We start from the raw sequence: 12,290 nt of genomic DNA on the forward strand, positions 1-12,290 counted from the left end.
TATCTTACATTATGCTTGACTGCAACAAAATATTTTCTCATCTGTTTTCTTCCTTTAAACCAATTTATTATCATCTATTTCCTGACATTTTAATCCATCCACCTATGTCAAAAACTTATAGAAAATGTCAACTTTCAAACAAAACATAATTGAACTTCGCAAATAAATTCTTAATAATATTAAAAAATGTTACTTAACTATTTCTTCAACCCCATTTTCCGCGCGTAGCGCGGACAAAGACTCTAGTGGAAATAAAACTAACATTACTCTAATTAGGAGGTACGTCAACAATCCAGAAATATAAACAGATATGCAAAAAAAAGAAGAAACATGTGAATCAGAATTAAATATCACACGGTTTCACAAGTCAACTTTCTACAAACTCCAGATTTTTCTTCACACCTATCTTTACACTATATACAAGTACGAATCTTTTGAAATAACTAGATACTTATAACTAGGCGCAAAAAAAAATCGATTGTGCTGGAAAAAAAGAAGAAAAAAATGGAGAAAGAAAAAGTAGGAATGGTCGATGATAAGTCACTCCAATCACAAACACTTTGAGCTGGCAAATAATGTGATTTTCCCAAAATCTCTTTTGGTACCACAAAGTGTATATCATTGAACATCCGAATCATTTTTATTATTGTATTATAGTAGTATATAATATACACACAAAAAGAAGTTGGCTTCTTCTGTTTCTTTGGCTTTTCAATATTCAAATCCATTGGTTAAATATAAAACAGTTTATAAACCCCAAATGAAACACTGCAAACTTCAAAACTGACCTTATAAATACTTTTACTAATAGTTAAAATTATAACCATAATTTGGGTTAATTTCAACTTAATTTTGAAGTGGCATGTTATCATTGACAAGAAGGAGACACCGTATTAGAAACTTACCTCAGGAGTCAAACAAGACAAAAGAGAAAAATAAAATAATATATAAAAAATCCAATTTTTAATTTTCCACCACTATATTCTTTCTCTTTCTCTCTCTATTACAAGAAGCGAAAGAGAAACACTTTCCGACTCGCTTTGTTTCTGTCGTGAGAAAAAAAAAAAAGGATTTAGAAATTTCAATGGGTTGTTGCCAATCCTTGTGTTCGGATGAACACCAGCCGCTCGGGAAAGACGGAGCTCAGCCGCCGCAAGTGACTCAAAACCACCGCGGCGGCGCTACGACGGCTGACAACGGCGGAATCGGAGGCGGCGGTGTAGCTGGAGGAGGAGGAGGAGGAGGAGGAATCCCATCTTTCTCAGAGTTCTCTTTCTCCGACCTCAAAGCAGCTACAAACAACTTCAGCTCCGACAACATCGTGTCGGAAAGCGGCGAGAAAGCCCCAAATCTCGTCTACAAAGGCCGGCTTCAGAACCGCCGTTGGATCGCCGTCAAGAAGTTCACCAAGATGGCTTGGCCTGATCCTAAACAATTCGCGGTAATAGAAAAAAAACATTCTTGATTAATCTGTTTATGTCTTTGTTTTTGAAATCTGTGTTCTTGAATTTTGTTTCAGGAAGAAGCATGGGGTGTTGGGAAATTCAGACATAACCGGTTAGCGAATCTGATTGGTTACTGTTGCGATGGAGACGAGAGGCTTCTCGTTGCTGAGTTCATGCCTAACGATACACTCGCTAAGCATTTGTTCCATTGTAATACTCTCTCTCTCTCTATCTGTTTCCCATTAGAGTAATGAATCTGTTAAAGTGAATCTTTAAGGTTGTATAGAGTATGGTTTTTATGTTATAGTCCTAAAAGTGGAAACTTTTCTTAGCGTGTCGTGTGTTATAGTACTAAAAGTGGAAACTTTCCTTAATTATGCTGTGTTTTATTTTTTGTTATTCACAGGGGAGAATCAGACGATTGAGTGGGCTATGAGGTTGCGAGTAGGATATTACATAGCCGAAGCTTTGGATTATTGTAGCACAGAGGGTCGTCCTTTGTACCATGATTTAAATGCTTACAGGGTTCTCTTTGATGAGGTTTCATTCTCTTCTCAACATTTTTATTCCATGCGTAGGAGATTTTTATAACCAGTTTTGGAAATAATGTTGTAGGATGGTGATCCTCGTCTCTCGTGTTTCGGTTTAATGAAGAACAGTCGTGATGGTAAAAGCTATAGCACAAACCTTGCATATACACCACCGGAATACCTAAGAAATGGTAAACAAGTTTGTGATTATCTCTTTAAGATTATTACATTCAGTATCAGATGCAAATGTTTAGATTAATCATTTTTGTCTTTTATTATAATATCTATATGGCAGTCTAACTAAGTGTGGGTTTGTGTTTCTAGGAAGAGTGACACCTGAAAGTGTTACTTACAGCTTTGGAACTGTGCTCCTTGATTTGCTTAGTGGTAAACACATCCCTCCAAGCCATGTAAGTTCCTTACCTTATCATCTGTTTTGGTCATGATAGATAATGTCCATGTCATATACAAGTAGTTAATAAGTTCTGTGATATCTCTTTCTTCTAGGCTCTGGATATGATACGAGGCAAGAATATTATTCTGTTGATGGATTCACACCTGGAGGGGAAGTTCTCAACAGAAGAAGCTACCGTAGTTGTAGAACTGGCGTCTCAATGCTTGCAGTATGAGCCTCGAGAGAGACCCAATACCAAAGATCTTGTGGCAACACTTGCACCATTGCAGACTAAATCAGACGTAAGTGTGATCGAGTTCTTGAATTCTTACCGAGTTGTTCGTATATCTAAAGTGATGAACGATATGGTTGCAGGTTCCTTCTTATGTAATGCTCGGAATAAAGAAGCACGAGGAGGCACCTTCGACGCCTCAGAGGCCACTTTCGCCGTTAGGTGAGGCTTGCTCGAGAATGGATCTCACAGCTATTCATCAGATCTTGGTCATGACACACTACAGAGACGATGAAGGGACAAACGAGGTCAGTACATAATACTTAGGTCTCCGGGTTCGGGTAGTTCGGTTCGACCAAAATCTCTCTGAATTGAACTGAAAAAAGTTTGGTTCGGTTTTGGTTTTAAATTTTTTTTACCGAAACAAACCAAATTTTTTTTTGTTTCGATTATATTTTGGTTAAAAACTCGGTTAAATTTTGGGTTATTTCAGTTAGTTTGGTTACTTCAGTTCAAAATTTCGGGTTATTTCGATTAGTTCGGTTCAAAATTTTAGTTAAGTCGGTTGAAAATTTGGTTAACGGTTTTTTTAAAGAAAAAGACGGAACTGAAAAACGAAGTTCTTTTAATAAACCTGCCGAATTGAACCGAACTCATTGCCGAACTAACCGAAATTTTGGTTCGGTTATAAAACTCAGGCCTATTTTGGTTTCAGTTACTGCAACGCATTAAAAAGTGGTTAAACTCTTAAACTAACTCACTGATGATTATCAATGGACTTCAGTTATCTTTCCAAGAATGGACTCAACAGATGAAAGATATGCTTGACGCACGCAAACGTGGTGATCAAGCTTTTCGCGAGAAAGATTTCAAAACCGCCATAGACTGTTACTCACAGGTATCAACGTTTGTTAATTTGGATATTGTTAGAACTTGTTTGGTCCTTACTTACATTTGCTTTTGAGTAGTTTATCGATGTTGGAACAATGGTGTCACCAACTGTGTTTGGTCGGAGAAGTCTATGCTACTTACTGTGCGATCAACCAGACGCAGCACTACGCGACGCGATGCAAGCGCAATGCGTGTATCCTGACTGGCCAACGGCTTTCTACATGCAGTCTGTGGCGTTAGCGAAGCTGAACATGAACACCGACGCAGCAGATATGTTGAACGAAGCTTCTCAGCTCGAAGAGAAGAGACAACGAGGAGGCGGCAAATGATCCTTTTGGATTCTTGATACACAATGTGTGTTTACATCATCTTGTGAGCTTCAAAAGATTCTTTTTAAAGAAGAAACAAATGGTTAAAAGAACCTGTCGATGTGATTGTTCATTGGGGGTGTAATGTAGTAACCATAGAGGGAGACAAAAAGAAAATCAATGTTTGTTTGTAATGCATGTAACTATATGCATGGTCTCTATTTTTAAGCTTTGTTTTTTTATATATATAAGAATATCTTGACAGGGAAAAAAAGAGATTAACATCTTAATCTTATGAATATGGTGGCACGCGATTAGAACTTGTTTTCTTTACCACCCACAACTTCAGCTTCAGGGACAGCAGCAACTCGAGTGACTGCACCATCCTCGCCGTTCTTCTCTGTTCCAAGTTGCTCATCATATGAAATCTTCGACACCTCCTCTGAAATATTTTTTTTTCCTTTTTTTTTTCTCTCTCTTTTCGTCTGAAATATTTTGAGAAATCCTTTTCCACCATTCAAGCAGCGCCTCTCTCACACTTTCCATAACATGGTGTATCTGTCCACCAAGAAAAAATCTTATCAATCTCATTAAGCTATCTTATTGACAAGAATCACTTAAAAAAGCTTAAGAAAAGAGTAAATCATCATTAAGACATGTCAAAACACGGTTAATTGTGGAATGTCTTCTTAAGTAAAGCTTTTAAGGGATCGAGAGAGTGTAGCTTACCTTGGCAGCAGTGGAATCTGTTTGGTCCTTAATCAAACTGCTTAATTGTGATGCCAATGCAGTCAAGAAGGCCTTCACACTTTGCAATACTCCTTCCATCTTCGTTGATTTGATTTTGGTTTCTAGGTTCTTGAATCCTCTCGGGTGTGTTAATTTGGATGGTTTATTTGATGTTATAATGCTCGGGTGTGTTAGGTTCTCTAGGTTCTTGAATCCTCTCGGGTGTGTTAGGTTCTTGAATCCTCTCCCTATAAGATATAAATACAATTCACTTCGTTCATAATATAAATTTAGTCATTTTCAGTATGGTAATCATTTATTGCACTACTTGTTTTCCAGTTTCCACATAAATGAAGTATATTTTATAATAGGTTGAACTTTTTTGTAAAATCTTTAACCATTTATATTAACTAATTTCGGTTTCTGAAACATTTATTAACAGATTAATAAATATTGTTGAGGCAAAATCACCCAACTATATTGGGTACTTCGTTCCAAGGTTTTAAAATATCGGCCCATGAAGAAGATAAATCCAAATGAACTTATACTTTCAAGTTTGTTGTGTTCAAAATAAAAACAAAATGAAAGTTTCTTTAAAAAAATAAATTAAACACCGAAAAACTCTTGTCTGAGAGAAAGCGATGAAAGAATCTTTGCTGATTTCTTGTGAAAACAAATAGAGATCGATGTTTCTGCAATTATTCCCCCACAAAGTATTTAGATTAGAGAGATCGATGTATTCGTCTAGACTATATGTAGATCAGAATCGAGGTAATCAAGTCACTCTTTTAACTGACTTTGTTCGGTTTATCTTTGGTTAATAATCTTAATATGCAAGTTTGTATTGACATGCTTGGATTGTTGTATAGGGTTGTTGGTTTTTCGTAAGTTGTTTCGCGGCGGCGCGTGGAGTGTCCTCTGTCCTCTTATTACTGAGGCATCTTTTTTTTTTCTTACCTTTGCTAACAACCTATGATATAATAGTTCATTAAATTTTGAACTGTTATTTGTTAGTTTATTTTCGTGTAAGCGTATTATAAATAATTTATTAAATTTTAATCAGTTAGACAATATTTTTGTTGGTTTATATACTATGCATGAATAATATATTAAAATATGATGATGATATTACATCACTTGGTGTGCTAAAAGTTTTGTTTTGGTGAGGATGATGACATTATATAACTTTATTAGTTTTTTGATATTTATTCTTATAGAATAAGAAGCTCGAACGAAATGTAGAAACCAAAATAACAATAGTTGGGTTTTGTTTGACCAAAAAATAAAATAAAAATGATAGTTTGGTTTAAAGAGTTTTTCGGGGGCAATTAAAAGCAAGATAAAACGAATCCTAACGGCCTCTCCCTCTCCCTCTTTAAATTCCCAGTGTTTTGTTTCCATTATTCGAAAGTGGAGAAGAAGAGGGAAAGAAAGCAGAGCGAGTGCGATCATGGACGCGTTTGTGGAGGAAAACAAGATCGTCTTCGTGAAATGGTGCCGGATTTGCGGATGCGTGTGCCTGCACTGCCGACTGAGACTCCCCGCCGAGTTCCGTCCGTGCGTGTGTAGCTCCACGAAAGTTCATCAGAACTGGATCGTTCTCGGGCTCGATCGTCACGACTTCAATAATTGCAAGGTTTCTTTCTGCAGATTTTGTTTACGATTGTGTTGTTTCAACCTTGATTAGATCATACTCTGGTTTCGATGATTTGAGGTGTAATCTGAGGATCTTGGACGAGTTAGGGTTTTGATTTTGTGGTGATCGATTCTTAATCTTCGTGGATTACACATTTCCCGATGGTTGATTCTCACTTTCTCAGGGGGAGAGGCATCGAATTACTGTTTTATGTCATTGTTTGTTCGTATAATGGCTTCGAATCTGAGTTTTGTTAGTATAATCTGAAGGTTCTTGGACGAGTTAGGGTTAGTCATCTGTAATTCGTGGATTACACAGTTTCTGATGATTGATTCGATTCTCAGGGGGAATTGCTGTTTATGTCATTGTTTGTTCGTATAATTTTCCAGTGAAGTAGCAATGGCCTTCGAGATAATTATGTGTAAGCTCATCTCCAACGCAGGTTTGTGCTGCTTTGGGATTGAATCAACAACCGCAGATCTTTTCTCGTCATCAACTCAGGCGTGCGACACCCGAGTGGCTTCCAAGCAAGTTGTGGGGACTGTTACTGGGAGCAACATCACGCATCTTTTCTTGGGTCTTGGTGAGAGCGCTACGTATCTCTGTTTGGCTGTTGGTGCTTCTCCTCAACGCGTTTTGCTTCTCATTGCACTCATGGGGCCTGGAAACTGCGATTGATAGCCAAGGAGGTCTTCAAGTGTCAGGGATCATTGGTTCGCTGTTGTCTGCGCTCTCTTACAATGGCTTGGTTGCTCAGTTTCTGACCATAATCACTCTTCTACGACTAATTGTGGAAGACATTTGGGGCTTTCACCTTGAGATCGGGAATCACCTTCCGTATGCACAGTTGTTGTGGACACCTCTCCGGATCCTGTCTGACTGGTGGCACGATCTCCTCCTAAGCCGCGGATTCTTCCACACGATCTTGGATCTGAGCTTAATGATTTTGGAGCAGGAAGAAGACTTCTCTTCTTTCTAGATGACAATAGCTTTGCAGTAAGTCCCATATCCTATTTTTATTATATATATCTTAGCTATGTTGTTTTATTATCTGGAAACTGTATCAGATTTTGTTTGTTCTCTGCTCTACAGGTTCTTGCAATCAGTGTGTATGTGTCGTGCCTCTTCAGTTTTCTTCCGTATCTCATCGGGATATCCGTTCTTAACTTCCCACTGATTGACAACATCGGCTTTGTGTCCAACAGCTCACCCATCTTCACTGGATACTCTGTTATGGTGGCAATATCGGTTGAGTACTTGGTTATGAAACTAGCCTCGATTGATATGTTACGGCAGTTACTTCTCTACATATCACTAGCACCCTTCATCCTATTATATGGACTTTTAGCACCACTATTCCGTAACCCCCTAAATGTGGTCAACGAGGCAATCCAATTCCTAAGTCGGATCAACTACAAGCTTCTGATCTGCCCGTTGCTCCTTGGTTTCCACATGGACTTTTGCACTATCCCTGTGACTGGAACCAGCTATTCTCGAAAGATTGAGTTTGTCTCGGGCTATCCACTTTGCATCCTCATACACTGGTTTTGCGGATACACTTGGTTGGTACTATCTTCGGCCTTCATGCGTCTTATCTACAAGGTAAGTAAAGTAATGGTTCTTCCGTGTTTCGTTTTCCTTATGTAGTTTAAAAGTGTATTCTTCTTCTTCTTTTGACAGATCATTGGTGGGCAACGAGCCTCTTGGTTTTTGGAAGATGTCACGGACATCAATAAACTGCATTATGCCCAATTCCTCGCTGCGTTTGCTTTCCAGGAGGCTTTGATTTTTAGTGTGGTTCACTTACCAACAGCCACTATCTCTCTCGTCAGCAGCTCGTTTTTCCCCCTCCACTTCTGGTAAGCTCCTTTGTCTTTCTGTACATTTCTAATATCACAATGCTTTGACAGAATGTATGATAAAAGATATACATTAATGACGCAGGGTCTATGACACAAGGATTCTGTTTGGCTCAGTGGCTGCATATGGATTCCTAGTGAGAGTTGGAGTCCACGAGTGGTTAGCCGAGCTTATTGGAGCATCCGTTGAGCCCATAGTTCGAATGTGGATTACAACTGTCAGTTCTTGGCTTCAGTGGATGCAGACGGAGAGGTAACTGTTTTTTACATCTTTGTTTGTAATAAGATTACTCTTGTTCTGTTTTTTTCTTTAGTTTTCATTCTCAAGTCTCTGATAGTTTCGCAACTGCAGGTTCGTACTGAGGGAAGGGGTGATGTTGTTTCTTGCTGCACTGAGCATGTACCTCGTGAGTTTAGCCTCCATGGTTTTGCCAGTTCTGGTGGGTAGGGTGTTCTTCCAGCTCATCTCGTTTGCCAAACAAGACGGTCTGTCCTTGCTTTACAACTCTCTTTTTATTCTACTTCTAGTGGTGTTGTGTCTCATATCAAATATGCCATTGTAGATCTATATGGTTTCTGTATTGGATGCGTTCTCTTGCGAAGCATCTTCAAGTATAATCACATCTGGACGTGGATAGGAAATGGCATCATGGTAAGAACTTGCTTTCTCAAGTTCTAGTTTACTTTTATTTCTTTTGAATAAGATACTTTTGTATAACTGACAAAAATGGATTCACAGAACTCGTCAGAGACATTGCTGGTCCTCCTTGTCGACATTATTGTCATCATCCCATCACTAGTGCCGCAAGACGAAACCCCTGGTTTCTTCTCGGTCCAAGATAGGTTGATTGGACTAGCCATCCTTCACATATGGACCTATCTCGTAAGAAGCTTACCTGGATCTTCATTAGTGAATCATGTTCTTGCTTCTGTGTAATAACTCGAATCTGTTTCTTGCTCACAGACGGTCTTCACACGGATCAACCGTTTCCAGAATGTCGCATGGCGAGAGAGGCTTCAGAGGATCAGAGGAGGCATTATCTATCGGTTTTCCTCCAAGTACTCATCACTTCTTCTGGGCTTGGTACTTGAGACGGGTCTAACCACCATCTGTTTTCCTTTATTGGTTGCCGGGCCAATCTCTTCAAGTGCCAATCTCCTCTGTCCGGTTGTCATCTTGGGTTTGGGTTTTGTAGCGAAAGTAGCCGTGGAGTCGGTATACTTGGACTTCTTCTGATTTTAAACTTTGTTTTGTTATATAGACCCTGATGGTAAATAACGATTGTGATTGGTCACACGATCAATCAACATGAAAGGAATAGAATATAGGGGGTAGGGGGGGGTTATTGGAACATGAATTTCTATGGAGTTTGATGATTTTAATAGTTGAGAAGATTTTACAAGCTAACTAGATTTAACAAATTTTGTCAAATACTTTTACATAGATTTTCATTACCTGTGTATAGAATTCTATTGATTGTTATTAATTTTTAAAGTAAGAAATTAATGGTGGTAGAAAAAAAAAGAAAGAAAATCATTTCAATTAAGACAATTCTTAAACAACTTTAAAAAAGTTTTTGTCACAAAAAAGATCTCAAGAAATAAAATGACCAAAAAATTTAATTTCTACTTCTTACTTTATAGATATATAAAAAATAAAAAATAAAAAAATATTTTTTTTATATAATTTCGAAATATATGTTTTAAATTTGATTTTTTGTAAAAAAATTGAATTATTATTTTGAAATGTTTTTTTAAAATTCGAAAGTGCTTTTTAAAACTATTTTTTAATTTTTATTTTAAATTTTTAATATTATTTTCTAATTTTTTAAGTTGTGAATTGTATTATGTTAAAGTTGTGATTTGTATATTATTTCATTCTTCAATTTGAGTTTTTGTATGTAAATGTATTTTATAACATTGATTTCAAAAATCTTATGAGTATAGATGATATTTTCAAAGTTGAGTACTATGAGTAAAAACAAATAAAATTTACATCTCAATAACAAGAGATTTTAATAAAATCTTAAAATCAATGAAAACTAAACTTTTCTAATAACAAAGGATTTTGAGTGGAATTTAAAAGTCATCACCCCAATAACAATGGATTATATTTAGATTTTAAAAATTCACAAACCAATAACAATGGAATCTAAAAATTTAACAATTTCTCTAGAATTCTTTGCCCAATAACCCCCCTAAGAAATGATCTCTCCGGCGTGAAGACAGAGCGGCCGTGAAGAGCTATGGTGACGCGGAGGCTCTGCAGTATCGGAGCTCCGGTGAAAAGTGTTTGTCGGTGACTGGTTTCGGCGGTTGTGCGGTGAGGTGGAGATCGAGTTGAGGCGGGCGACGCGTGGCGTGCAGACTATCCAGATGTTTACACGTGTCCAGTCTGTCTCTTTGGTGGGACTCTAGGGCAAACCGTTCGATTGTTTGTATTTGGGTCTGTTGGGCCGTTTATTTTAATTTGGGCCTCGGCCTTTGTTGTAAGTTGCCTATCGTGCTAGTGGGCTTTTTGTTTTGTGGGCTTCGGTCGTGGGCTTTGCCCTTTCAATCAATAAAAAAAAACAATTTGGGAAAAAAAAAAACCTCTAAGAATTTTTTTTTTTTACACAACTGATGATTTATTAAACATGAACATAGAATACAAGATACTCCAAAAGAAAGGACAAACAAAAAACTAAGGACCAAACACGAAGGCCCAACTAGTCCAAAGAACCCAAAAGTCCAACTTTACAATACAACTTGCAACCTAAATCTATACTAATAAAAGGGAGCTTTTGAGACTCCATAGAGCGTTCACATCAGCGGAAAAAATTTATCCCGAAAGATGACATGTGGCATAAAATATAGTTTTACATTTTAATATTAATTATTTTCGAAAATTGTAAAAAATATGTAAACATACAGCATTAAAAAATGGAAAAACTACATTAAACATATGTAAGATTACTATTTTTCACTTAAAAAAAAAAGACGGCTTATCTCCATAATGTAACATTACCGTTTTATAAAAAAAAACAAAAAACATTATATATAATTTCGAAAATAATAAATATAAGTAAAACATACAACATAAAAATGGAAATACTACATTAAACATAAATATGTTTGACTATTTGTCCAAGTTCTTCTATTAAACATTGCCGTTTTACATTAAAAATAGAAAAATACGTAAAGATTTAAACATCTATCTTAAAATATAAAATATAGACATTAACTAAATATAAAGTATAAAAAAGAGAAATACTCATCTATACTAATAAAAGGGAGCTTTTGAGGCTCCATAGGGCGTCCACATCAACGGAAAAAATTTATTCCGAAAGATGACACGTGGCATAAAATATAGTTTTACATTTTAATATTAATTATTTTCGAAAATTGTAAAAAATATGTAAACATACAGCATTAAAAATAGAAAAACTACATTAAACATATGTAAGATTACTATTTTTCACTTAAAAAAAAAGACGGCTTATCTCCATAATGTAACATTACCGTTCTATACTAATAAAAGGGAGCTTTTGAGACTCCATAGAGCGTTCACATCAGCGGAAAAAATTTATCCCGAAAGATGACATGTGGCATAAAATATAGTTTTACATTTTAATATTAATTATTTTCGAAAATTGTAAAAAATATGTAAACATACAGCATTAAAAAATGGAAAAACTACATTAAACATATGTAAGATTACTATTTTTCACTTAAAAAAAAAAGACGGCTTATCTCCATAATGTAACATTACCGTTTTATAAAAAAAAACAAAAAACATTATATATAATTTCGAAAATAATAAATATAAGTAAAACATACAACATAAAAATGGAAATACTACATTAAACATAAATATGTTTGACTATTTGTCCAAGTTCTTCTATTAAACATTGCCGTTTTACATTAAAAATAGAAAAATACGTAAAGATTTAAACATCTATCTTAAAATATAAAATATAGACATTAACTAAATATAAAGTATAAAAAAGAGAAATACTCATCTATACTAATAAAAGGGAGCTTTTGAGGCTCCATAGGGCGTCCACATCAACGGAAAAAATTTATTCCGAAAGATGACACGTGGCATAAAATATAGTTTTACATTTTAATATTAATTATTTTCGAAAATTGTAAAAAATATGTAAACATACAGCATTAAAAATAGAAAAACTACATTAAACATATGTAAGATTACTATTTTTCACTTAAAAAAAAAGACGGCTTATCTCCATAATGTAACATTACCGTTTTATAAAAAAAAAACAA

The 12,290-nt window shown here is 35.9% G+C and overlaps 2 protein-coding genes across 2 annotated transcripts; both read left to right on the top strand.

The window, feature by feature from the left end:
* Positions 1-978: 978 nt before the first annotated feature.
* On the top strand, positions 979-4,046 carry LOC103830257 (serine/threonine-protein kinase BSK1). Its single transcript, XM_009106051.3, has 9 exons — positions 979-1,441; positions 1,520-1,655; positions 1,852-1,985; positions 2,061-2,166; positions 2,300-2,385; positions 2,483-2,671; positions 2,745-2,909; positions 3,386-3,499; positions 3,570-4,046. Exons 1-9 carry the CDS (start codon positions 1,085-1,087, stop codon positions 3,819-3,821), a joined length of 1,539 nt encoding a protein of 512 aa, XP_009104299.1. The 5' UTR covers positions 979-1,084; the 3' UTR covers positions 3,822-4,046.
* A 229-nt stretch (positions 4,047-4,275) lies between these two features.
* LOC103830348 (probable E3 ubiquitin ligase SUD1) lies at positions 4,276-9,622 on the top strand. The gene is made up of 10 exons (XM_033283776.1): positions 4,276-5,300; positions 5,399-6,165; positions 6,608-7,161; positions 7,258-7,767; positions 7,846-8,024; positions 8,110-8,277; positions 8,377-8,510; positions 8,588-8,676; positions 8,764-8,907; positions 8,989-9,622. The coding sequence occupies exons 4-10, from the start codon at positions 7,399-7,401 to the stop codon at positions 9,259-9,261; spliced, it is 1,356 nt and encodes a 451-aa protein (XP_033139667.1). The 5' UTR covers positions 4,276-5,300; positions 5,399-6,165; positions 6,608-7,161; positions 7,258-7,398; the 3' UTR covers positions 9,262-9,622.
* Positions 9,623-12,290: the final 2,668 nt, after the last annotated feature.

The sequence above is a fragment of the Brassica rapa genome, chromosome A01, assembly GCF_000309985.2.
Source record: "Brassica rapa cultivar Chiifu-401-42 chromosome A01, CAAS_Brap_v3.01, whole genome shotgun sequence".
NCBI classification, from domain to species: domain Eukaryota; kingdom Viridiplantae; phylum Streptophyta; class Magnoliopsida; order Brassicales; family Brassicaceae; genus Brassica; species Brassica rapa.

Bases quoted from the DNA above. Each gene is read 5' to 3' on its own strand.
- LOC103830257 (XM_009106051.3), top strand. From the start codon at position 1,085: ATGGGTTGTTGCCAATCCTTGTGTTCGGATGAACACCAGCCGCTCGGG. The intron at 1,656-1,851 runs GTAATACTCTCT...TGTTATTCACAG, and splicing joins CGCTAAGCATTTGTTCCATT to GGGAGAATCAGACGATTGAG. The intron at 2,672-2,744 runs GTAAGTGTGATC...ATATGGTTGCAG, and splicing joins CATTGCAGACTAAATCAGAC to GTTCCTTCTTATGTAATGCT.
- LOC103830348 (XM_033283776.1), top strand. From the start codon at position 7,399: ATGGTGGCAATATCGGTTGAGTACTTGGTTATGAAACTAGCCTCGATT. The intron at 8,278-8,376 runs GTAACTGTTTTT...TCGCAACTGCAG, and splicing joins CAGTGGATGCAGACGGAGAG to GTTCGTACTGAGGGAAGGGG. The intron at 8,511-8,587 runs GTCTGTCCTTGC...ATGCCATTGTAG, and splicing joins CTCGTTTGCCAAACAAGACG to ATCTATATGGTTTCTGTATT.